The 26,499-nt window shown below is 38.9% G+C and overlaps 1 protein-coding gene across 1 annotated transcript; it reads left to right on the top strand.

Moving 5' to 3' along the window:
• The first annotated feature begins 2,477 nt into the window (after positions 1-2,477).
• Positions 2,478-13,609, top strand: LOC149836572 (uncharacterized). The gene is made up of 2 exons (XM_090007044.1): positions 2,478-4,248; positions 13,121-13,609. The coding sequence occupies exons 1-2, from the start codon at positions 3,818-3,820 to the stop codon at positions 13,332-13,334; spliced, it is 645 nt and encodes a 214-aa protein (XP_089863170.1). The 5' UTR covers positions 2,478-3,817; the 3' UTR covers positions 13,335-13,609.
• The last annotated feature ends 12,890 nt before the right edge of the window (positions 13,610-26,499 follow it).

The raw sequence follows: 26,499 nt of genomic DNA, 5'->3' as shown, positions 1-26,499 counted from the left end.
TTTAACCTCATATGGGTCTACAACTTTAATTTTATACATACTTGAACCCAAACCCGAATCAAATTGAGTCAAGCTCATGTTTAACTTTTGGACTTGATTAAAAAGGAGCTTATGTAAAACCAAACCTATTTATACCTGACCCAACTTATACCCTAACCCATTAACCAATGCAGCCCTACAATTCTTGTACCCAACACAAATCCAAATCAAATTGAGTAGAGGGTGGAGTCCAATTTTTAAATCCATTTTAAAGATGAAACTAACAAAACCCAACCCGAACTGACCCAGTGACACCCCTACCTACTTGAGAGACAAGGTAGCAAAACACGATGATCAGTCACCAACGGGGGCTCCACTTGTCTGGCAGGAGCAGTTAGTGCACGTCAAAAAGTCAAGCCTGGCCGCTTGATGCTGCTAAATTTTCAAATTTTTAAGAGACTTCGACTACGGAACTGAGCTGGTAAACGAGCTTGAAGTGTTTAAGCTTGGCTCATTATTGTGGTGAGCCGAGCCAAGTTCGAGCTCATAATAAGCTCAAGCTAACGAGCCAAGTTCGAGCTGGCTTGTTTACAGAGAAAATACATTGTTTTAGGGTTGAAAGAAATAAGATTACAAAAAATGAATTTAGAGCTAAAAGTAATAAGATTTTACCATTATACATTTTTAAAAAAAAATCAGATAGTTCAATTATATGTTTTATATACATGATGTAAAATATATTTAAAATGTTTTTTACTACTTAACAAGCTTGTACGAGCCGGGCTGAACATCTATTATTCATGTTCAGCTTAGCGAGATTATTGTAAGGGTGTGAACCAACTCTTTATAAATAGGGATGGCAGTAGACCAAGGGAAAATGGGGGCCCGCCCCCACCTCACCCCGATTGGACCAGGGATGAAGGACATGAAACGGAGATGGAGGCTGAGATGAAGGACACGAAATGGAGATGGAGGTAGAGAAGGTTAAAATCAAAACCCCTATGGGATGAAGGTGGGAATGGACTTACACTTTCTCGTGCCCCACGCTGCCCCGTCTTGTATCCAATCTCCGTTAGTAAAATAACTAAAATACCTTTGAGAATGATAGTGGACCGGGGCGAAAGGGGGCCTGCCTCACCCCGTTTGGACTGAAGATGGGGAACATGAATCAGGGATGAAAGCAGGAATGAAGGTTAAAATCAAAATCCATGAAGAGATGAAGGGCAAAATTTTGAGACAGGATGGGGTGGAGTCCTTGTCCCTCCTCGGTCCCGGTCCACTGCCATCCCTATTTATTAGGGGTGGCAAAATCTGACACGACCCGCCAACCCGCTTCTTAGCCAGGTTCGGGTTTGACTTAAATGGGTTTGTGTCGTAAACGGGTTGACCCGCCTAACCCGTTTATTAAACGGGTCGGGTTTGTGTTAGGGGTATGCCAACCCGGCTGACCCGTTTAATAAACGGGTTAGGCGGGCGGGTCAACCCGCTTACCCGAACCTGCCCGCCAACCCGTTTACCCGACCCCGACCCGCCCGCCAACCTGTTTACCTATTTACTCGAAGCCGACCCGCCAACCCGTTTACCCGAACCTGACCCGTCAACCTGTTTAGCCGACCCGGCCCGTTTATTAAACGGGTTAACTGTATCATGTCGGGTTACCCGTTTAATAAATGGGTCAGATTCGTGTTTGCCACAGCCGACCCGTTTAATAAACGGGTCGGGTTCGTGTTGAGGTATGCTAACCCGCCGACCCGACCCACCAACCCGACCCGATTGCCACCCCTACTGTTTATAAACCGAACATGAGGTGAGACACTAGCAGCTCGGCTTGTTTCACCGCCCGAAATAAAAGGACTTCAAAATTCAAATTGACGTCAAGACTTAATTTTACAACTCACCACTGGGTCAAGGAACAGTTTTCAAATTCACATATGGAAACCACCCGTGGTTTTCCTTGCTCCAGCGAGGGTTCCACGTCATAAAAAAATCACATATGGAAAGAACAATTAGGGTAAGTTCAAGTAATCTAGTAAAGGGCAAAAAAGTAAAAGACTCCAACTACGGCATCAAAGCCGTCTATTCTCATGTCCAACGGTCCAGATTTTCATGTCATCAGAGCTGTACAAGTTACACGGCCTTCAGACAAATTTTTTTCCTTGTAGCTTGAGTCACAAATGGCGTGTCCTTAGTGACACGATAAGACACGATCGAACACGTGATCAGGACACCGACACGTATAGACAATATTCTAATATTATTTTATTATTTTTCGTGTTTTAAGGTTTCATTTCAATAAAAAATGTATTTTTACAATAATATATAAAAAACTAACTTTTATATATTAAAAAATAAAAAAACTCGTGTCCTCGTATCTTATTTTCTCAAAAAAATCGAACTTGCAAGTCGAACCCCCGTCACGTGTCCTTGTGTCCACGTGGCATAGCTTCAGAATTTGACTCCGCACTCCGTATACATACTGACATACACGTTGTGAAGGTTTGGAACGGCAGACAGCAGGGGGGAGTCTTCCCCCACTCTCTCTCTCTCTCTCTCTGAGGGGAGTCTTCGATCCAATTGTCTAATAAGGAACGGGGCGGGGAAGTCGAGGGTCGCGGCGGGAGATTGGAAGGAGAAGGAAGACGAAGGCTCGGCGAGCCAGCGAGGTCACCGACTCAGTCTCTCTACCTCATTATTTTATTGATTTTACCCTCTCGTCTTCCAAAAATGTCTACGTCGAGTGGGGTGCGATGGCCCTGGGGATCGATCTCGGCGTTTCCATATGATGTCTCATCTCAGACTCCTCCAAACTCATCACCGTAGTAAACGCGCGAGAGAGACCTTGAAATTCCTTCCGAGGATGCCGAATGAGGCGTAGAAATAAACGGAAAGAGAAAGCCAAATCCTGTATATAAACGGCAGGGAAAAACCCGTAAAAACTTCGGTTTTTCGTTCGGGAGTGCTCGATCTGGAGGAGCGCGAAGTGCGTGCTTCTGGATCTGGGAAGATCGGGGAGTTCCAGGCGAGAGATGAAGCGGATGCCGAGGGGAATCGAGATTCGAGGAGTTTGATTCTCGGTTTGAGTGAATGTTGAAGATTTTCGAGGGATCAGGAGTGAGATTGTGGGGTGTAGGGTTTATCAGGAGTGAGTTTGGCTCTAGGAAGTCTCTGACCGGCCATCGGATGAAGGTTTGAGGTTAGAAAGTTGAAGGATCAGTTTTCTTTTCTTTCTTTTGAGAAAATTTGAAGAAGTTTGGAAAATATCTGAAACGTTTCGAAGATATTTTATCTTTTCTGTTAGATTTGGAAGCTGTAGTGTACCTCAGATTTTAAGAATTAAGGAAACTTCGCTAAACTTCCCGAATTGTTAAACCTACGTTTTCCTGCGTGTTTTAGTTTAGGTGCATTTGGCTAGCAGAAGTTCTGGATTTGAAGAATTTGAGGTTTTTCTTTTTTCTTTTTGAAATTTTCTGTCTGCCTCTTCTTTTCAACTTTCTAGCGGAGATGAATGAACTTTTATGACCGTGGAAGCTTTTCCTGTGAAGTTCGTTTTTCAAAATTTAAGAAGACGTATATTTATCTGTGTTTTGAGTAAAATCAAAAGAAAGTCGGAAAATTTCTTGAAAATTTTGTAAGGATTGCCGAGTATGCTTCTGAATGTTATATCATTTACGAAATCTTGAAGATTTTCTCAGAAGCACGAAGGATGTTTTCTTATAAGGTGAAGTATATGATATCTTTGGAAACGATTGATTTTTGTTAATAATCATTTTGAAATTTTGAGTTATTAGAACAAGTAGCTTGAAAATTTTAGTTACGGTCAGGAATTTAGGATAGTTCAATGGAGGATCAAGCAGAAGTTCATGATGCTCATGATCTCCAAGAAATTAAGCCAAATACAACGGTTTCAGTGATAGTGGTGACTGTAAGTGCTTCAACTGAACGTGAAGATGGTCTAATCCCTGAACAAGGGAATTCCGAAAATCTTTCAAACGAGAGAGCGTTAAATTTGGAAGAGAAAACTCCAAAGGCCTTGAATGTGGTGGAAGCAAACAAGGATGTTTGTGTCATTGATATAAAATGTGATGAAGTGGAGAAGGGTGGATTAAGTAGCAGAGATTTGGATAAGGAAAAGGCTTGCAGGATTTGTCAATTGACTTCAGAGCACCATAATTCTTCAGAGGTGATTGAGCTTGGTTGTGAATGCAAGGATGACCTCGGTACTGCTCATCGTCACTGTGCAGAAGCTTGGTTTAAGATCAAAGGCAACACGTAAGAATTCTTTTGTCCTCTACATGTTAGCTTGCTTTGTCAATTTCCAGCTTGAAGTTGTTAATTTCCCGTATAATCATTCTGGTTGATCCATTTGTCCTGTTCTTGGATGGAATCAAGATTACCGTGTTTATTAAACTTATAGTTGCTGTAAAAAAACAGATTATATGATTCATGTGTCTGACCCCATGTAGATGGGACAAGGTATGAAAACAGTGACGATCTAACCAATCAACCATTCCTTGATTGATTATTGCAATCACGAATATTTTATCTTCATTTCCATGTGCAGTCAGGTTAACTCTGCTTTTACCACGGGAAAAAGGAAAGCAGATTCAAGTTCAAAATCATGGGGTCGGGGATTTAGTTTGATGAGTCAGGCAGAGTTGTCTGAGCTCTGATTCGAGTCAATTTATATATCGATGTGCTTTTGTTTACTTGTAACTTGTGATGAGCAATCCAATTTGTCTTACAAACCAATTCAAGTTTACTCTGGTTACTATCCTTGAACTTCTTTGACGGAGTACCTAATATGTCTGAGACATGTTTCATCTTTTAAATATTAGTGAGATATAAGCGACAAATCTTACTGTTATATGACATGGTTGGTATTTTTGTATACTGTGTTTCTCATTATACTTGTTGTCCGGTAACCATCATTAACACTGTTGGCTTCATTCTTGTATATGATTTTGTTCATTGTCCATCCAGGAAAGACTCTTCTATGCTATCAATTTCTCTATCCATCTTTTATACTGCTTTCTTGGCCTATTAATCAATAACACATATTGATGATGTGCTTTTTCTATATGGATTTAATAGAACATCAGTAAGAAGTTGTGGTTGTTTCAAATCTGGTCAATTGTGATATATAGTTGTTTTGCGAGACCCAATGAGCAAATACTATATCATTCAAATTAACTTGCTGAATCTGTGTAGTGTCTGCCCAATGTTACTAGTTGTCATTTGGGTTTTCTTCAAGACTTGACAGACCTTGATGTTTTAGTTGCAAACACAATCTATTTTGTTTGTGACATGATTTTACTTCCAATATTTTTGAGAAATTAGAGAATGATGGATAGGCTTTATTTAGATGTCAATGCTGAGGGGCATTGACTAACCTGAGGATCGTACTTGATTGTCACTACAATCGAGGAAATTTTTCCTTTTGCTTATGTTTGAATTATGTGCAAGTTGGCATATTCATCTCATTGCTTTACGTGGTTTAAAAGTTTGTGTAGCCAACACATGACTACTTTAACATAGTTCTGTAAAAGTATCTTTTAATTGCTATTGCTAGGATAATTTCAAAGCTTCTATGCAGGAATATGAAATATCCATCACACCAGCTTCGGTAGACAGCTACTCTAAATGCAGACAATGTAAACTCCAAAGCCTGAAAGGCCTGCTTGGGCAAATAGCTGTTCTAAGTGCAGAAAATGTAAAATCTGAAACCAAAAAGTTAAAACAGAATGGTAGAGAATAGGTCCAGATAGCTGACCTCGTTTCTTACTAATTTGTCATTTTTCTGTTTAGAAAAGTTGTGTGTGTGTGTGAATGTCCCAAAGATTCATTGGCGGTACTGTGTAGGGCTGCAGAATGTTAAAATGTAAACTGTAATATATATATATATATATATATATATAAATATTATTATATTTTCTTTTATTATTTTCTTTTTCTATTTTTCTTTATTTTCTTTTTTAGCATCTAGTTCAATAGAAACTAGATATTTGATCCAGTCAAGTTCCTGTTGGAACTTGACTGTGCAAATAGCTGTTGGACTGTAGTCCAACAGCTATAATAAATGTTGTTGGACTGTAGTCCAACAGCTATACAGTCCAACGTCTCTTTTGGAGAGCTCAAAATGAGCTCTCCTCTCTCTTCCACTTTTTTGTATATATAGGGGTGAACCCCTTCAATGTAAATTACTATGCTTCTTAAGCATTTTGTTCATGAATAAAGTATTATTTATTTTTCAAGTGTTCTTCCTTTTATACCCTTTCAAGGCTCATGCTTGTAGTGTCTCCAATAGACACTTGTTTGTGAGTTATTCGTGCATTTATTGAAGACCACCATTTCATTACATGGTATCAAAGCTACGAAATCCTTAGATCTTGAAGTGCTTCCGCCTCGATTTTCGTGCCACATTTACAAAAGGTGTTTCATCACCTTGTTCTTGGCTCAAGAAGATTTGTTTGAAGAAAGGCGAACTTGTGCTACAAAAAAATTTGGTTTTGTATCCTCTCTTATTCCCTTGTCTACTCTTTTTCTTTTCTTTTTATTTTTCTCTCTCTCTCTCCTCCTATTTATTCGTCTCTTACCCTTGTAAAAGATGGATGACAATGATAAGATCACCATCATTCCTATGAAGCTAAATAATACTAACTATGTAATGTGGGCTTCGATTATGAAGCACCACATTTGCGGAAAAGGTTTATGGGGTATAGTGGATGGTTCCGATTTGGAACCTAAACTATCTCTTACCAATAAAGAGGGTGATAAAGAGGTTCCTCTAACGAAAGAAGAGAAGAGTAAGGCGTTAGCCACTTATGAAAAGAAATGGAAAGAATGGAGGGTAGGGCATGCAAAAATTATGTCATGGCTCATCAATAGCATAGACATTAAAAAATGCTCTAGTCTAGCTAAGTTTGAGCATACCGATAAGGCTTGGGAATACCTCAAAAACATGTATTCCCTTAAAGATATTGCACATGTATGCAATTTACAAGACAAAGTTCGGACAATGACTCAAAAAGATAAAACTATTCGAGAATATTATAATGAGTTGTCTGAACTTTGGGAAGAGTTGGCTCTTCTTGAGCCCAAATGGCATTGTGCCGAAGATATCGAGCTTCGCCAAAAGCAACTCGATATGAAACATTTCTATCAATTTGTGTCTAAGGCCGGAGTTTGAATCCACCAAATCGGCCCTATTACATCGTGGAAAAATTCCTTCTATTGTTGATACTATAGAAGAGCTCACTATGGAAGAAAATAGACTTACAAAAAGTACTCCAAAAGTTGATGATGACTCAGTTTTAGCTGTATCTAGACCGGGGAATCATACTCGTACTTACAAGCCGCCTCATTTTGGAAGGCAAAACGGTGACTTTGATAAAAGAAAAGTTATTTGTCATCATTGTCATGAACCGGGGCACTATAGGCCTCAATGTCCAAAGTTAAAAAGAAGAGAAGAAAAAAGAGTTGCATCTGTTGAATCCGAGTCAAAAGATCAAGATGCACCTGTGTCTATGGCTCAACTGATGGAAATCCTTCAACCTCTTCTCAAAGGGGTATCCTCCTCAACCGAAGCCTCAACTGGAGCGGCAGTTGCATCTTTCTCTAGTCCAGGTAACTTTCCTTGGCTTTTAGATTCTGGTGCTTCTTTTCACATGACCCCAAATGTTAATAGTCTATCCGAATGTCTTAAAAATAACTCAAGTGTGTCAAAGGTTTTTACAGCCGATGGCACATCTCTTGAAGTAAAAGGAATAGGATGTTTTGAAAATCTTCAAAAATCCAAAAAAAAAAATTATCCCAGAAGTTAGATATATCCCTAAACTTAATTTGAATCTCTTATCTGTCTCGCAAATATCTGATTATGGATGTAATATATCCTTCTCTTCTCATGCTTGTTGGGTACACACTACAAGAAAATTGTGGATTAGCGATGGCCTCTATCCATCGCTAATCCGTCGCTAAGCCGTCACTAAACTGTTTAGCGACGGATTAGCGATGGATAGAGGCCATCACGAATTTTTGCTCGCTAATTGGCGAAAAACTTATCTGTCGTTAATTTCGTCGCAAATTTGCGATAGATTAGCGACGAACATTATCCGTCGCTAATCTGTCGCTAAATTTAAAAAAAAAAAATTTAATCCTTGTCGGGCGGTATTCCGGCAGCAATAAGCCTGACTTATACTGCACCCGACAGGCATTGCACAGAACGATCGCTCAGCCTCGTCGCCGGACTTGTATCGTCCTCCGTGAACCGGCGTCGCCGTCCTCCAGCAATCGCTCAGCCTCGTCGCCATCCTCTGGCGTCGCCGTCCTCCGTGAAACTGCGTCCTCCGAAATCATCGCCGTCCTCCGTGAAACTGCGTCCTCCGAAGTCGTCGCCGTCTTCCATCGTCGTCGTCCTCCGTCGTCGCCGTCCTCCATGAAACTGCGTCCTCCGAAGTCGTCGCCATCCTCCGTCGTCGCCGTCCTTCGGCGTCGTCGTCCGCCGGTGTCGCCGTCATGCTCTCCAGCGCGCTCTTCGACGGGGAGAGAGTGGTTTAAATCGTGCGCGGTCGATTTAAATTTCGAACGGGGAGAGAGAGAAAATTTCGCGCTCGGTTTATATCGAAAATTAGCGAGGGATTTAGCGAGAGAATTTTTCCGTCACTAATTAGCGACAGATTAGCGACGGAAAAATTCCCTCGCTAAATCTCTCGTTAAAATGGTTTTCTTGTATTGAGAATTAGCGACGAAAAATTTTTGTCGTTAATCTGTCGCTAATTAGCGACTGATTCATGAAGAAAGTTTTCTCTAGCTAATCTGTCGCTAATTTGCGACGAAAAAAATCCGTCGCAAATTTCCGTCGCTAATTAACAATTTTCTTGTAGTAACAGGATCGCCAGTCAGGGAAGCTGATTGGGGAAGGCCATAGAGAAGGAGGACTTTATTACATGGACTTTTTGGAATTACCCAAGAATGCATTTTGTTATAATATTCAGAAATTAGAATTGGATTTATGGCACAAAAGACTTGGCCATTCTCATATCTCTAAAATTCAATATTTTCCAAGTTTGGAAAAATTTTGTAATTCTAAAAATTTTTCTTGTAAAGACTGCATTCTTGGCAAAATGAAAAGGTTACCATTTCTTAGTAGAACTTTTGTTTCCTCACGACCACTTGAGTTAATACATTCGGATGTTTGGGGCCCCGCACCAGTTATTTCCAAAGGTGGTTATACATATTATGTCATTTTTGTTGATGACTTTTCTAGACATACTTGGATTTATTTTCTTAAACATAAATTTGATGTCTTTGCTAACTTCCAAATATTTCATAAAATGGTTAAAAATAAGTTTCAAAATGATATTTTCGTTTTTCGCACTGATTCAGGGGGAGAGTTTATGTCCAACGAATTCAAAGACTATCTCAATTTACATGGTATTACACATCAAAGATCATGTCCACACACTCCACAGCAGAATGGCCTAGCCGAACGCAAACATCAACACATTATGGAAACTACTAGGACATTGCTAATTGCAAATCAAGTTCCAAAAAGTTTTTGGGCTGAAGCGATCCTAACTGCCACCTACCTCACTAATAGGATGCCATCTTCCTCATTAAAGAATACAACTCTAATAGAAAAGCTTGTTAATTTAACTCCAGATTATTCTAGATTAAGAGTCTTTGGATGCAAATGTTTTGTTTTCACCAACAAAAATGACAAAACTCTCTCTTCGTGCAATCCCATGTGCCTTTTTAGGATATGCTGATAATAAAAAAGGCTACAGGTGTTTCGATTTTCAAAATGACAAATTATATGTGTCAAGAAATGTATCTTTTTTGGAAAAAGAAAGCTTCTTTGAATTTGAAAAATCCAAGGATGCCACTGAATACTCGTTTTTAATTGATCCAACTTCAAAATCCAATGAATGTGATGTTGGATGTGACTCTGACAATGATCAAAGTCCTATTGTTGTTAAAAATGATGATAATAAAGAGCAAATCCATAGGGATGTTAGTCTACAATATTCAAGACGTAGAGAGCAAAATCTTCCATGTGCATTACAAAAATACTCTGAAGTCTCACCTAGAAGAACGTCTAGAATCTCTAGACCTCCAGAAAAACTTGTGTCTTATGAATCTTTTTCACCCACGTATAGGGCCGCCATTACATTAATACAATCATATGTTGAACCAACATCCTATTCTCAAGCCAAAAATCATATAGAATGGATAGAAGCCATGAAAATAGAATTGGATGCACTAGAAAAGGCCAATACTTGGACGATCCTAGATATCCCTCCAGGTAAGAAACCTATAGGCTGTAGGTGGGTATACAAAGTCAAAACCAAAAGTGATGGGACCCTGAAAAGATATAAGGCCCGTTTAGTAGCAAAATGATATGCCCAAGAGTATGACATCGATTATAAAAAAACATTTGCTCCTGTGGCACGTATGACCACTGTTAGAACTTTAATAGCCTTGGCCTTCATTAGAACATGACCTATCTTTCAATTAGATGTCAAAAATGCTTTCCTAAATGAGAATCTCGTTGAAGAAGTATACATGGAAGCCCCACCTTGTATTAGTATCTCTAAGGGTAAAGCTCTTCGTCTAGAAAAAGCTCTTTATGGTTTTAAACAGGCTCCAAAAGCCTGGTATGACCGATTTAGTCATGTTATGTTTGATATTGGTTTTCAACCTTGTTTAACTAACACTGCTTTGTTTGTTAAGAAATCTGATGCAAGCATCATTATTCTTCTTCTCTATGTGGACGATATGATCATCACCAGAGGCGACAAACAGGGAGTTGCAAATATCAAATCTCTTCTTAAAACTCACTTTGAAATGACTGACTTAGGTTTATTAAGATATTTTTTAGGCATTGAAGTTGCTTATTCCCCTCGGGGGTATTTGATATCTCAATCTAAATTTGCTCTTGATATCGTTTCCAGGTCTGGAATTATAGATGATAAGAAAGTAGACACTCCAGAAGTTGTCAATGTTAAAATGAAAATTGATGATGGAGAACTTCTTGATGATCCTACTCCTTATAGACAGCTTGTTGGAGCTCTTTCTTATGTTTCCATTACTAAGCCAGATATAACTCATGCGGTTCATACAGCCAGTCAGTTTCAGCATGCTCCCACCTCCGTGCATATGGGAGCAATTTTGCGTATTATTAGATACTTAAAATCCTCTCTTTCACGAGGACTCTTCTTGTCTGCTTCATCTTCATTAAATTTAATTGCATATACTGATGCTGACTGGGGAGGTGATCCCAATAATAGACATTCAACTACTGGTTTTTGTGTGTTCCTAGGTGAAGCCTTAATTTCGTGGAGGTGCAAGAAGCAGCAGAAAGTCTCTCTTTCCTCCACCGAAGCTGAATACAGAGCCATGGCAACCACCACTATGGAGGTTGTTTGGCTCAGACGATTGCTAGCAGATATGGGAGCTAAAGCAACGCAAGCTTCAAAGATGTGCTGTGACAACAAAAGCGCGATCTACATTGCAAGCAACCAGACATTCCATGAGCGCACTAAACACATTGAGATGGACTGTCACTATGTCAGAGAGGAATACTTACATGAAACCATTGATCTGCCATATGTTACATCAGAATATCAATTAGCAGACTTCTTCACGAAGCCTCTCGCTGCTCCCAGATTTCACTTCCTCTTAGACAAACTTTCGCTCATTGTACCGTAAGTTTGAGGGGGAGTGTTAAAATGTAAACTATAATATATATATATATATATATATATAATTTAATATTATTATATTTTCTTTTATTATTTTTTTTCTATTTTTCTTTATTTTCTTTTTTAGCATCTAGTTCAATAGAAACTAGATATTTGATCCAGTCAAGTTCCAACGGAACTTGACTGTGCAAATAGCTGTTGGACTGTAGTCCAACAACTATAATAAATGTTGTTGGACTGTAGTCCAACAGCTATAATAAGAGACGTTGGACTACGTCTCTTTTGGAGAGCTCAAAATGAGCTCTCCTCTCTCTTCCACTTTTTTGTATATATAGGGGTGAACCCCTTCAATGTAAATTACTATGCTTCTTAAGCATTTTGTTCATGAATAAAGTATTATTTATTTTTCAAGTGTTCTTCCTTTTATACCCTTTCAAGGCTCATGCTTGTAGTGTCTCCAATAGACACTTGTTTGTGAGTTATTCGTGCTTTTGTTGAAGACCACCATTTCATTACACAGAAGCCAAGGTCAAGCAGATACTAGGCTGTTTGAGTTAGGTCCGGATAGCTGACCAGTTTCAAGCCAAGCTCAAGCTTGAGCTGAGCTTCAAAGTCATGTTCAGCGTTGGCTCCTGTTGAGCTTGAGTGAGCTGGAACTTGGCTGGCTAATCTTAATCCTAGATGAGACAACGTATAATTTTTTTCAGTGTTGAGAGAGACGGTGGAATTGATGGGGTTCAAACACATCACCTCCTAAGCAAAGGAACAATGACCTAACCTTTGCAACAAAATCCACTTTTATTGTCATTCATGCACCATGCAATTTATGTAACTGTAAAATAAGTATGTTGTGCCAAGAAAACAAACGAGCCTTAATGTGTCCAAGCTTAGTGCTCGGGCTCAGATTGTTTGAGTAAACCAGCCTAAGTCTAGGCTCGGGCTTGGCTTGTTTATGTAAATGAGCATGCCTGGTATGAGGCTGAGCTTTTTGCGAAGGCTCACTTATACAGGTGTAGCACTGCCTAACCCAAAAGAATGGAAATGCATAAAGTTCTGTAACTTTTTAGTTCTGTAAATTTTTCTTTTCCAAATATTTCAACGCACGAATGCCATAAACTTTGTTGGTGTTGTAGAGCACGGCTCATAGGATATGATGTGATGGTCCTTTAACATCCCACATATTTGTCCATTCCTTTAAGTGTTCTATTGAATCAATTGAAACATCAGCTTTTGCCATCTATAAGGTGATTTTGTGATCCCTTCACTTTGTGAGAATTCTGAGAGGGAGAAAGTTGGAATGTTGTTTTCGGTGAAATCAAGCATAATTCATGAATAATAATTTATTTGTGTTGCAATTCACATGAACGACCTTTACTCTTTAGACTTGCTTCCATATTGCATCCAAGTTGCACACTCAAGTCTCAGCCTTTAACATAATGCAGGCGTTGTGAGATTTGTAGCAAGCCTGCAAAGAATGTCACGGGCTTTGGAGATAAGGGGTTTATGGAAGAATGGAATGAGAGGGAGGTCAGCAGCAGCAATCCTCCGCTTGAAAGGGGTAGTTGCTGGAGAGGTCAGCTATTTTGTAACTTTTTAATGGGTTGCATGGTGATAGCTTTCATACTTCCATTGTTTCTCCATGTAAATATGTTTTGAGAGTGGTGATTGCATGAGTGGATAGTGTCTGTTTGGATGCATAGATGATGTGTGCTCAACATTGTGTGCTATTTGCTTAGTGGGAACTAATAAGATGGGCTTTAATGCTAAATCAAGAACAGGCAAGATCTTGGTTGTTTGCATCTTTAAATGATGAAATTGTCTCCAAGACATATCTATATGCAATGTTCTGAAACTAATGTATGTATGCAATTAATAGGGCGTTTTTAAGCCATTTAGGTGAGTGGAAAGTTAATACATGTTTCTTCTTTCAATTCGTATGGAGAATTCTTGTATCTTTTGTAGTGTGTTTTCATTATGGTTTGTGCAATACCATAAGGGATCCGTGCATTTTTTTTTGAAAGAAAAACAATATAAGGGATCCGTGCATTATGTTCTTGATAATACTTGTACAGCTTTCTTTTTGCTTTTCCACTGTTTTGTATATGTTAACTGGATCTTTGTCACCTTTTGGTGCTTATAGTGTTGCAGGGTAAGTGCTTCTCATTGGGTGAAGTATGAACCCGCTTTGATAGGAACGATGCTTTTTGCATTTATTACGTGGGCCCATCACATATTTCTTATGGAGATGTTTGTTTCCCCTCATTTAGGAAAAGCGGCCATCTTTCTTATGAAAGAGAGCCGCATTTGTAGGAAACATGAAATAAACTTAAATGAATATTTGTGTTGTATCACGAAAAGTACATGCTGCAACTGACTTTTGAAAGATAATATGGGGAGAGATACGTGGAGCGTCTGGAACCTAAAGCTCCTTGTGCCACTTGCTCAGGCACACATGGTGGTGATCAAGAATCCAGTTGGATTTAGTTTTATTATTAAGAAAGTTCTTTTCCATTGCCAAAAGGCCCAAAACTGCTGGACCTTTCAAGATAATGCTAATTTTAAAAATATCTAGTGTTTCCTAGAGTGGAAGGAATTCTTAGGCGTCGTTTGAAGAGTTAAATACTTGGAGGGTCAATTTTTTGAATCATCGAAAGTCGTATTAGATGCCTCGAGGTTGAATGAGGTAGTAACCGAGGGGTCTTGGGTTCGAAGCCCATGTGGATATGCCCAGATAAGGCCTCCTTATCAAAACTTTGTCTTGGAATGCACGGTCAAATATGATAGTTTTATTGCCAATCTCACTAACAGTCTAACACCAACCTACCCTAAAGGGAAAACCTCCTTTGAGAAATATGGTTCAATGCTTTTCCAAAAAAATGATTGAAATAAAAGTAATGAAATGAGATAAAACATAAATCAAGTGATGTGTAGCTTTCAGACCACATCTCAAACCCTTTTAGAAAACATACTTGCATGTGTTTTTTGTTTAATTTAAACCGTAGATGTGATTTTTATGCTTTATTTAGTAGAAAACATGTATCAGTTTGAGATTTTTTTTATGTACATGTGTTTTTAGTTCAATAAAAAAATCAATAGAATGTAGTTCAAGCATTTTTGTTTAATTGATTTGATCTAAAGCATGGTTTTTAGTAAATAAGTAATGATAAAACATCTATAAGTTTAGATTAAGCAAAAAAACTTGATGTTTTTTAAAGAGGTCTGAGATGGTTTGAGAGATAAATGCCCTGAAAGCTACACATTACTCATCCATAAGCGCTCACAGTGGAATTACATATTCTTTATTTTTTTTGTTACGGAGAAAAAAGGTTTGATCATAATTGCCCATAAGTCTGACCGAAGAAAGGGGGATGAGAGAGAAGCGGAGGAATGACAGACATCATATCTCTCTCTCTCTCTCTCTCTCTCTCTCTCTCTCTCTCTCTCTCATCAATTTTGAACCCAATTCAACCCAAACTAAATATGACCAGATCCAACCTGACCCATTGCTAGTTTAGTTATTGTTGTATGTGTGACTTGTGTTTTTGTGAACATGAATCTTACAATAGCTAAGGGGGATCCACACTAGCTGTGGATCCACTTGTGTCCTATTGGCATATATATTTTCAAAAAAATATATTAAAATGGGATGGGCATAAGGGTGGCAATCGTGTCGGGTTGGTGGGTCAGAACACCTCAACACGAACTCGACCTGTTTATTAAACGGGTCGGATGTGGCAAACACGAGCGCAACCCATTTATTAAACGGGTAACCCGACCCGACACGGTTAACCCGTTTAATAGTCGTGTCGGGTCAACCCGACACGACTATATCTCTCCGTTAAAAGATGTTGCAAGCAAGAAATAAGAAGGGAGGGTTATTTTAAAAAGAGTTATACTTTTAGCTTGATTTGATGTTAAAAAAAAATTAACATTTTTTTCATATGAGAACATTTAATGTTATTGCTTTCAAGTCTTGTCATTTCTGTAGTGGGATTTCACTGATTAACTTTTCACCTCTTTCTCTCTCTCACATTTAATGCTATTGCTTTAAAGTCTTATCTGCAGAGCGGGTTTTAAATATTTAAAAGTGTCGTGTATATTTAAAACGGGTCGACACGATTACCAATTTGGATTACAAATGGGTTGCGGATTTAATCATCTCAAAGAACCATTTTAAATATAAACGGGTTGACAGGTTTATGTAAACGGGTTGACCCGCTCGCCTAACCCGTTTATTAAACGAGTAAAATGGGTTGGCATACCCCTAACACGAACCTGACCCATTTAATAAATGAGTTAGGCGGGTCGACCCGTTTACGACACGAACCCGTTGAAGCCAAACCCGAACCTGGCTAAGAAGCGGGTCGTGTCAGATTTTGCCACCCCTAGATGGGCATACGTTGGACTATTGTGCTATAATCTGGGACAAGTGCTCGCGTATACCAAACATAACCTGTTCATCACAAATGGATGCAGATATGGATCGACCTCGACCAGTTCCTATCTGAACTGCTTACAGCCTGCTTTAGTCCAACCACAACCTGTTGCAGATCACTTTAAACGTGACTTTTCAATAAAGTGCTAATTCCTCATACCGAACTTTAAAGATTTGGATGTGGTGTGAAGCGAGCACAATTTGACAGCTCATGTGTGGCGTAAGTCCAATTTTTGCAACTAAATTGTGTTAGTTGGTGATTCACTATCAGCCCCATCATGTCAGTGGTACCTTACATGTGGACTATGTTTTTTTTTTGGATAGGCAAGCTTGGGTTAGGCAGACCCCTACCAGATATCTCTTAAGCCCTATGTGGCAGAGGGATTTGAACCCGAGCCTTCAGCTTGGCACAGGACCCTGCTTACCACATGGGATACCACCTTGGTGGTTATATAAATTTTCTTTCATTCGAAAAGAAAAAACAAAATTATCTATTCGATGCTTGTTCGTGAAGGAACCACTCTACCACAGAACTGCGGCAGCGACCTTTTTATGTTAGAAAAAATGCTTCTTAGCGGGTGTTTATTTCACTCTTATTAATCTCCGGATTACCAGGCACTGCAGTGAAACAAAAAGAGGACCCTACTGATAGCTAGCCTGGAGGCTAGTTTCAAACTCAATATCGGTATGGTTCATGCTACATTCTAACCATGATGGCTTTCAACCATCCATGGTCGTCTAGAGTCCCAAATACGGTGTGTATATAACCTTAAGTTACATTTTAAGTTCATTACATTGAACTTTATTCTCAAGTTTGTGTTTCACTTGTTCTCTCATGAGTGATATCGTAAAATGATCATGAATAATCTCACTCTCAATCTCAAGATAACATTAGGGTTTACACTTGTATCATATTAAGCATGCAACAATGTAGGGTCTCTACGTCGTTAAATCACTAGTGGCCCACTCTCTATGATGGTTGCACTCTTGTCACTTGCCACTTTCAGAATTTAAAAGGTTATGCATGATAATCTTAATGTAAAAATTCATATGACATGCTTAAAATAAAGGAATTCAAGTTTAATCACAATCTCATCATGGTGCATGTTATTTGCAAATTATAACATAGATATGCTATTATAAAAATATTTTTTTTCTAATATGCATGGCATATCATGACTAACATGTATATGTAATCATCTCATTGCAATAATTTCATGCATGATCATTTTATGCATATCATGTTCACACTCAAAAGCTATCTTTTTAGTCATGCTAATACATAACATCAACATGCAATGCAAAATAATTTATTCACAACTAAGATTACTTATAACGTCCCTTACCTCGAATATGAATGTTGTACTCTAGTTACATTCAAGTCTCAAGAGGCTCTAGCAGTAGGATCTGATCATCACACATGTATGGTGGTATTAATACCCATAATTTTTTATATTTTGACAAAATTACCAAAATACCCACCTTGAGTTGACTCATCAAACCTTGATTTTTTGTACCCCTGGTTTGACCAGAACCAGAGGACAAAAAGATTTTTCTCTATGATACAAGTCTAACTCACCAAACCTCACTCATTTCTGAGTTCGAAATGCAAAGTTACACCCATTTTATTTAATCGAATCTTAGGTACACACAAGGGTAATTTGGTCATTTCAATTCTTATGATTTGACCTGACTCATCCTTCTAAGTTTAAAGTACTAGGTTTATTGAACCTAGTCTCAACCCATCTAGATTTGGTTCAAAAACTCAATTAGATTCTCAAAATTCAAAACTAATCATTTACTAGATCCACATCCATTTATGATTTGGATTCAAAATTGTCAGATTGGATCCAGACCCAATTCTGATCTAGATCTATAACTATTAGACTAAATCCAGACCCAGTTCTGATATTGATCTAGATCTAGAACTGTCACACTAAATCCAGACCCAGTTCTGATCTTGATCTAGATCTGATCCATCCAGTTATGAGTTGGATCTGAATTCAACTCTCATTCAAAAGTAGAATTGCCAAACTAGATTCAAACCAAATTTTGATCTAGATCCAGCATTGATCTGAATCAGATTTAGTTTTGTTCTGAATCCAACATTGATCCAAACAAAATCCCGTTCTGATCTGAATCAAGATCTGTCAGACATGATCCAAACCCAGATTTATCTAGATCCAATTCCATTTGGATCGATCCAGACTGAATAGATCAAATTGGACCCAGATTTGGTCTGGTCCAGATCAGACCGGATCCAAACAGAGAATCGAGACCTAGTCAGACCTGACTCGATCTGGTTCACACCCAAACCAGTTCAGTCTAAGAACCGGTTTGATTTGATACCTTCTTCTTCTTTTTTACTTACCTGGTTTGGTCTAGCTGCAATCTAGACTGACTCGGTCTTATAATGTATAAAAAAATGAAAGGGGTCCTGCAGCCACATCCGACTCTCACCCTTTCTCTCTGTTGCATAGGGACAAGAAGTCGGAGTTGGTGGTCTCTCTCTCCCTCTCTGTTGTAGAGGTATCGGTTGGCCGGTCCTCTCTCTCACTCTCTATCTCTCTCTCTCTATTGCAAAGTTTTTTTTTTCCTGTAACTCGCTAGCAGACATGGCTACCGATCCTCGGATCGATCGAAAAATCATGAAAAAGAAGGATTTGTACCTGCGGTGTCGTCGACGGTAGTTCAGATAAGCTTTCCCCTCTCTCTGTAACTTTCTTAAATTTTTTTCACCTCTCTCTCTCTCTCTTGCTTGATTGACAGGTGGAGGAGAAAGGATAAACCTCACTTCCACTCGTCGATCATAAAGGGTGAGGTTTATCCTCGTCCCCCTCTTTTCCTTCCCCCCACGATAAAGGGGAAGGCGGATCCTGATTTTAGGAGAACCATCTTTCCCAATTTGTTTTTGTTTTTGTTTTTGTTTTTTCTTTCTCTCACTTGACGATTTCATTGGGGTGGTTTTACAACATTCAACTTATTACAACAACAAACAACAACAACTACGCCTTCATCCCAAAACAATTGGGGTCAGCGATATGAACCAAAAAAGAAATTCATTTTGGGTCTTCCACATGAATCCTTTTCCTCCAATCATTTCTATCCAACGCCATGTCCTCGGTGAGGTTCAAAGCATTCATATCCTTTCCTATCATCTCCATCCAAGTCTTCCTAGGCCTACCCCGACCTCTTTTAACTAATATATTTTCCCATTTCTCCAACCTTCTAACTGGAGCATCATTAGGCCTTCGCCGAATATGTCCAAACCACCGTAAACGATTCTCTCGCATCTTATTTTCAATGGGTGCAACACCTACCTTCTTACGTATCTCTTCGTTCCGAATCTTATCTTTTATTGTATTTCCACACATCCATCTAAGCATCCGCATCTCAGCTACACTCATTTTTTGAATATGATGTCTCTTGGCAGCCCAACATTCCGTACCATATAGTAAAGCGGGTCTAATAGTCGTCCTATAAAACTTTCCCTTCAACCGCAATGGCATTCTACGATCGCACAGCACTCCAGTAGCACTTTTCCATTTCATCCACCCAACCTTTATCCTATGATTTACATCTCCATCAATTTCTCCATACTTTTGAATGATGGATCCCAAATATTTGAAATAATCATTCACCGGTATATCTTGCTCACCAAGCTTCACTACACTCCCATCACTACTTCGTTGCTTACTAAACCGACATTCCATATATTCAGTCTTACTCTTACTCAACTTAAAACCTCTAGCTTCCAATGTCTGTCTCCATAATTCTAACTTAGCATTAACCCCAGCTCTAGACTCATCAATCAAAACAATATCATCAGCAAACAACATACACCACGGTACATTTTCTTGAATTGATCTCGTAAGCTCATCCATCACTATCGCAAATAGGAAAGGGCTTAAAGCAGATCCTTGATGTAACCCAACCGTTATCGGAAAATTGGTTGTCACCCCTCCACAAGTGCGGACATTGGTTACTACTCCTTCATACATATCTTTAATTATACTAATGTACTTGAGAGAAACACCTTTCTTCATCATTGTCCACCAGAGAACGTCCCTAGGTACTCTATCGTATGCCTTCTCTAAATCAATAAAAACCATATGAAAATCTTTGTTCCTCTCTCTATATCTTTCAATAAGTTGTCTAAGAAGATGTATAGCTTCCATAGTTGATCTTTCAGGCATAAAACCAAATTGATTCTCCGATATCATGACAACCTTCCTCAACCTAGACTCAATCACCCTCTCCCAAAGTTTCATAGTATGACTCATGAGTTTTATACCACGATAGTTTGTGCAATCTTGTATATCACCCTTATTCTTATATAAAGGCACCAAAGTACTCTTCCTCCACTCATTAGGCATCTTATTTGTTCGCCAAATCAAGTTAAAAAGATTTGTCAACCATTCTAAACCTTTCTCTCCCAAGCATTTCCAAGCCTCGATAGGTATACCATCTGGGCCAACTGCCCTTCTTGATTTCATTTTCTTCAAAGCCTCTGCAATTTCTTTCTTTTGAATCTTGCGCATGAAGTCACGATTTATCTCATGAAAAGGAATGGAGAAGTCTCCAAGATCTTGAGCATGACTATCATTAAATAGCTTATCAAAATAATCTTTCCATCTCTCCTTAATCTCCTCATCTTTGACTAAAACCCTTTGCGTTTCATCTTTGATACATCTAACCATACCCAAATCCTTCGATTTCCTATCTCTCATCTTTGCAAGCCTATAAATATCCTTCTCGCCTTCTTTGGTATCCAACTTGTCATAAACCTCCTTATATACCTTAGCCCTCGCGTTTCGAACAACTTTTTTAGCTTCCTTCTTTGCTATCATATACTTCTCCAAATTCTCATTATCACGACTCTTACTTAGATTTCTATAACACTCTCTTTTAACCTTAATAGCTAATTTGACATCCTCGTTCCACCATGATGTATCCTTACCTAGTGGTGCACCGCCTTTAGACTCACCCAATACCTCCTTAGCTACTTTTCTCATACCACCCGCTATCTTATTCCACATTGATTCTGAATCCTCCTCGAGACACCAATCAACTTCCTTAACTACCTGCTCTACAAACATTCCTTGTTTAGCTCCTTTCAGTGCCCACCACTTAATTCTAGGATCTATCCTATGTCTATCCCTTTTGCGGCATTGTCTAATTCTAAGATCTAAAATTAAGACTCTATGTTGTGTAGCTACACTTTCTCCTGGTATAACCTTACAATCGATGCAACAACCCCTATCTCTCTTTCTAAGTAGGAAAAAATCTATCTGACTCGTATTAACCCCACTTTTAAATGTTACTAGGTGAGACTCCCTCTTCCTAAACCAAGTGTTTGCTAAGATCATATCATAGGACAAACAAAAATCTAAAATCCTTTCTCCACTTTCATTTCTTTCTCCTATACCATAGCCTCCATGGATATTCTCAAATCCATCCCTACTAATGCCTACATGTCCATTAAGGTCACCGCCGATGAAAAGCTTTTCTCCATAAGATGTCTCTTGTACTACTCCATCTAAATCTTTCCAAAATTGATGCTTAATGGAATCATCTAAACCTACTTGAGGTGCATAAACACTAATAATATTAATAATATCCGTACCTAATACTAATTTAATAAGTAAAATTCTATCACCCTTCCTACGGACCTCAACTACATTATCTATAAACTGACGACTCATAACAATCCCTACTCCATTCCTATTCCTATTTATTCCTGTATACCAAATCTTATATCCCCAAGGTTCTATCACTTTAGCTTTCTCACCTACCCATTTGGTCTCTTGAAGACATAAAATATCAATCTTTCTCCTACACATAACATCTACTAACTCTACCAACTTACCAGTTAAAGACCCTATGTTCCAAGTGGCTAACCTAATTTTATGGTCTTGGACTAACTTCTTTACCCCCACCCGTCCAACAAAGTGAGGGAACCCTTGCCTATTACAACATTCAACTTATTAGCTAATTAAAATTTACAGCACTAGTCTTGAAAGCTTTGAAATGCTTGATATTTTGAAAATACTCTTTTTCAAGAATATGTCTTCTTTAAAGAAAGGATAGAATATTATAAGTAAAAGCTAATACAAATACAAATATAAATACAAATACAAATACAAATATAAATACACAATAATCGACGAGGTATCACTTGTTGTTGATTAGAACTAGAGAAGTTGAAAAATAGTAAATATAAAAAAAATAGAATACATTAGAGAGAAAAAGCAAGCAACACATTAAATTTAGTTTGTCCCAAATTCATAGCTGACCGAACAGTGTCTACCTGAAGCAACACCAAATGATAACAGTCCCATCCAAATGCCTTGCTAAATGCGTCTAGAATGAGCAAACTTGGAAATGGGCCAGCAACAAGTGGTAGTTGGGCAACTCCAAATCCGGCAATAGAAAAGTCCGACCACTTATGACGAACATGACCTAAAACCTCCCACCGCAACTGTGGATCTAGATTCTGCAGAAGGAAAACAATTGCAAACTGTAAACAGTTTAGAAACAGAAACACCTTTCGTAGAGGAAAGAGTAGAAGCCGCTGACATTCCAGCTATGATGACAATCAGTAGTCGAAAGCTCAGATCCTGCAGAAAAGACTATAGCCCTCTGGAAGGGAAAATAGATTGTTTCGTTTCCCCATAATGTAGCTGCAGGTTTGTAGAGGAGGAGACTGATGCAACAACTACAACGAGTAAGGAATAAAGCACGCCATAGCAAAGGATCGACATTGAACCCAAAGCCCCACCCTCTTGGACAAACATCACACACACACTCTTCTACCTGCACACACATAGACTCTCACCAATGTGGATGCACATAGACCAGTTCGCAAACACACACTTGCCCCTGCCCACACAAATGTTGGGAAAAAACTGGCTTTCCCACAAGTGTGAATCGATGGAGGCAATACAACGATGACAGTGGCAGAAAGGTAAACCAATAGCGGAAACAAAAACATCACACAAATTTATGTGGTTCCCTCTCAAACTGAGGTATGTCTACGGCGACCAATAGGTCAGCACCTTCCATTATTTTCAAACAGAGATTATAAAGTGGCCAAAAGGCATAAGCCTTACAAACACACACGGTGTAACAAACAATAAATAAAGAGGATATACCTCACTAAAGAATAAAGAACGAATGTTCTGAAGATCCAGCCTCACGAAGCTGTCTTGAAAGAAGTGTAGCAACACTTCTTGCTTTGTTCTCTTCACACCCTTTCAGTGCCCTAAAAAGTGTTTCTCACACTTTCTTTCTGCTTTTTAGCTCTCTCTTTCTCTCTCTCATCCATCTCTTAAATAGAGGATGAGACTCACATTTAATGCGGAAGACTAAACGTCTTGCACAACTTACAATGTGCCTGAATCGCCTTATCATAAATCACTATCAAGCGAGTACTACAAATCGCTATCCAGCGAGTACTGAAACAAATCGCTATCCAGCGAATACTATAAATCGCCATCCAGCGAGTACTGAAACAAATCGCTATCCAACGAATACTATAAATCGCCATCCAGCGAGTACTGAAACAAATTGCTATCCAGCGAATACTGCAAATTGCTATTCAGCAAGTACTGAAACAAATCACTATCCAGCGAATACTGCAAATCTTTATCCAGCAAGTACTGAAACAAATCGCTATGCAGCTTAAAGCACTAACCACAAATCGACATTGACAAATCGTTGATCCTTAAAACTCTAAATAGCTAAATCGTCATTCAGCTGTGAGGACTTCTACAAATCTCTATTCAGTGAATACTTTAAATCATCCTCGAGGAGATCAAACATCGTGCTTGGGAATTCTGTCGCGATAATGAATATGCATCAAACTACTGATGATGCCATAAATGATCAGTTATCAGACGATCCATTTCCAAGATAGATTCGTCTCATAAGGAGGGAAACCCAACAATTTCCCCACTTCCCGACTTATGAGGAGGCTTCTACCATTTCTGCTAGTAATCGACACTTCTCAGGCTTGTCCTTGGGGAATGCCTTAGTCAACATATCTGATGTATTATCATCAGTGTGAACTTTCTCAAGTTGCAACAATTTGTCATTCAAGACATCTTGAATCCAGTGGTATCGAACATCAATATGTTTTGATCTTGAATAAAATAAGGAATTCTTACTCAAGTGAATTGCACTTTGGCTATCATAGTGGAGAACATACATTTTTTGCTTCAAGCCCAACTCTTGCAAGAATTTCCTCAACCACAATAATTCTTTACTTGCTTTTGTAATGGTGATGAACTCAGCTTCTGTGGTGGAGAGAGCTACACATTTTTGTAATTTCAACTGTCATGCAACTGTTCCTCCTGCAAAAGTAATCAAATACCCAAAAGTAGATTTTCTACTATCGACATCACCAGCCAAATCAAAATTTGTGAACCCATCGAGAATAGGTTCATCATTTCCAAAACACAGACTCATCTTTGAAGTGCTCTGAAGATACCTTAGAATCCATTTCACTGCCGCCTGGTGTTCTTTCCCTGGATTTGATAGAAATCAACAAACAACTCCAACAACATGAGCTATGTCTGGTCGAGTACAGACCATAGCATACATCAAAGAACCTACTGCCGAAGCATAAGAAATTTTCTGCATCTCGATTTCTTCTTCATCATTTGCAGGATATTGACTTGAGCTAAGTTTGAAATGCCCTGCAAGAGGACAATTGACAGGCTTTGCTTTATCCATGTTGAACCACTCAAGAACATTTTTGATATAGTTCTCTTGAGATAACCATATCTGTCACGAACGATTCTCATCCCAAGAATCTGCTTTGCTGGACCTAAATCCTTCATGGCAAAGGTCTCACTTATCTCCAACTTCAGCTTGCTTATCCTGCTAATGTCTTGGCCTACAATCAACATATCATCCACATAAAGCAAGAGAATGATAAAATTTTCATCTGAATTTTTTTTCATAAACACACAATGGTTTGTGGAGGTTCTTGAATATCCATGCTTAGTCATAAAAGAATTAAACTTCTTATACCACTGCCTTGATGTTTGCTTTAATCCATACACGCTCTTCTTCAGCTTGCAGACAAGGTGTTTTTTGTCCTTGTCAATGAAGCCTTCAGGTTGCTTCATATAAATTTCTTCTTCCAAGTCACCATGCAGAAATGCAGTCTTTACATCAAGCTGCTCAACTTCTAAGTTCATTGTTACTGCTATACCGAGCACAGTTCGAATGGAGGACATCTTCACAACTGGTGAGAAGATCTTATCAAAGTCAACTCCCTTTTTCTGACCAAAACCTTTCACGACAAGCCGTGCCTTGAATCTAGGTTGAGAGACATTCCCATCAGTCTTCTGCTTGAAGACCCACTTGTTCTTCAACACCTTCTTCCCTTTAAGTGGCTTTACCAGATCAAATGTGTGATTCTCATGCAATGAATTCATTTTCTCTTTCATTGCCTTGAGCCACTCAGACTTGTTTTCATTCTCTAAAACTTCTTGAAAAGTTTCTGGCTCTCCTTGATCTGTAATCATTACATACTCATTTGATGAGTATTTTCTAAATGGTTGTTTCTCTCTAGTGGACCTCCTTACCAGAGTCTGAGGAAGTGACTCTTGGGGTGTTGGCTCTCTCTCAATTTCTGTCTCAGCACTTCCTTCCTATGCATCATTATGAGGAGGTGACATCTCCTCCACGAAATCATGAATAGCCAGTGCATCAAGGGGATCTAAGTCAACAAGATCACCTTTACTAGAGTCTAATGGCTCAGACTTACCAATGTCTTCAATGGTCTGATCTTCTAAGAAGACAACATCTCGACTTCTGACCACCTTCTTATTAAAAGGGTCATACAGTCTGTAGTCAAATTCTTCATGGCCATAGCCAAGAAATATGCACTGGTTGGCCTTTGGATCAAGCTTGGACCTATCTTCCTTTGAAACATGAACAAAAGCTCTGCAGGCGAACACTCTTAAGTGATTATAGAAAGCTTCTTTCCCAGTCCAAACTTTCTCTGGAACATCTCGCATCAAGGGAATAGAAGGAGACAAGTTGATAAGATCAACTGATGTCCTCATTGCCTCACCCCAGAAAGATTTTGGCAATTTAGAGTGTTACAGCAAACATCTAACTCTCTCAAGAATGGTGCGATTCATTCTCTCAGCAACCCCATTCTGTTGAGGCATCATCCTCATTGTCCTTTCATGCTTGATGCTATGATTGATGCAATACTGATCAAATGGCCAAATGTATTCGCCACTATTATCCGAGCGAAAACATTTCAATTGTCTGTCAGTTTCTCTTTCAATCATGGCATGAAAATGCTTGAATACATCTAGAACTTGGTCTTTAGTTCTCAGTGTATAAGCCCAGACTTTTCTAGAG

The sequence above is a fragment of the Nuphar pumila genome, chromosome 5, assembly GCF_984573655.1.
Source record: "Nuphar pumila chromosome 5, dmNupPumi1.hap1.1, whole genome shotgun sequence".
Taxonomy (NCBI): domain Eukaryota; kingdom Viridiplantae; phylum Streptophyta; class Magnoliopsida; order Nymphaeales; family Nymphaeaceae; genus Nuphar; species Nuphar pumila.
Note: the sequence above shows the minus strand (reverse complement) of the source record. Positions and strands in the feature narration are given on the sequence as shown.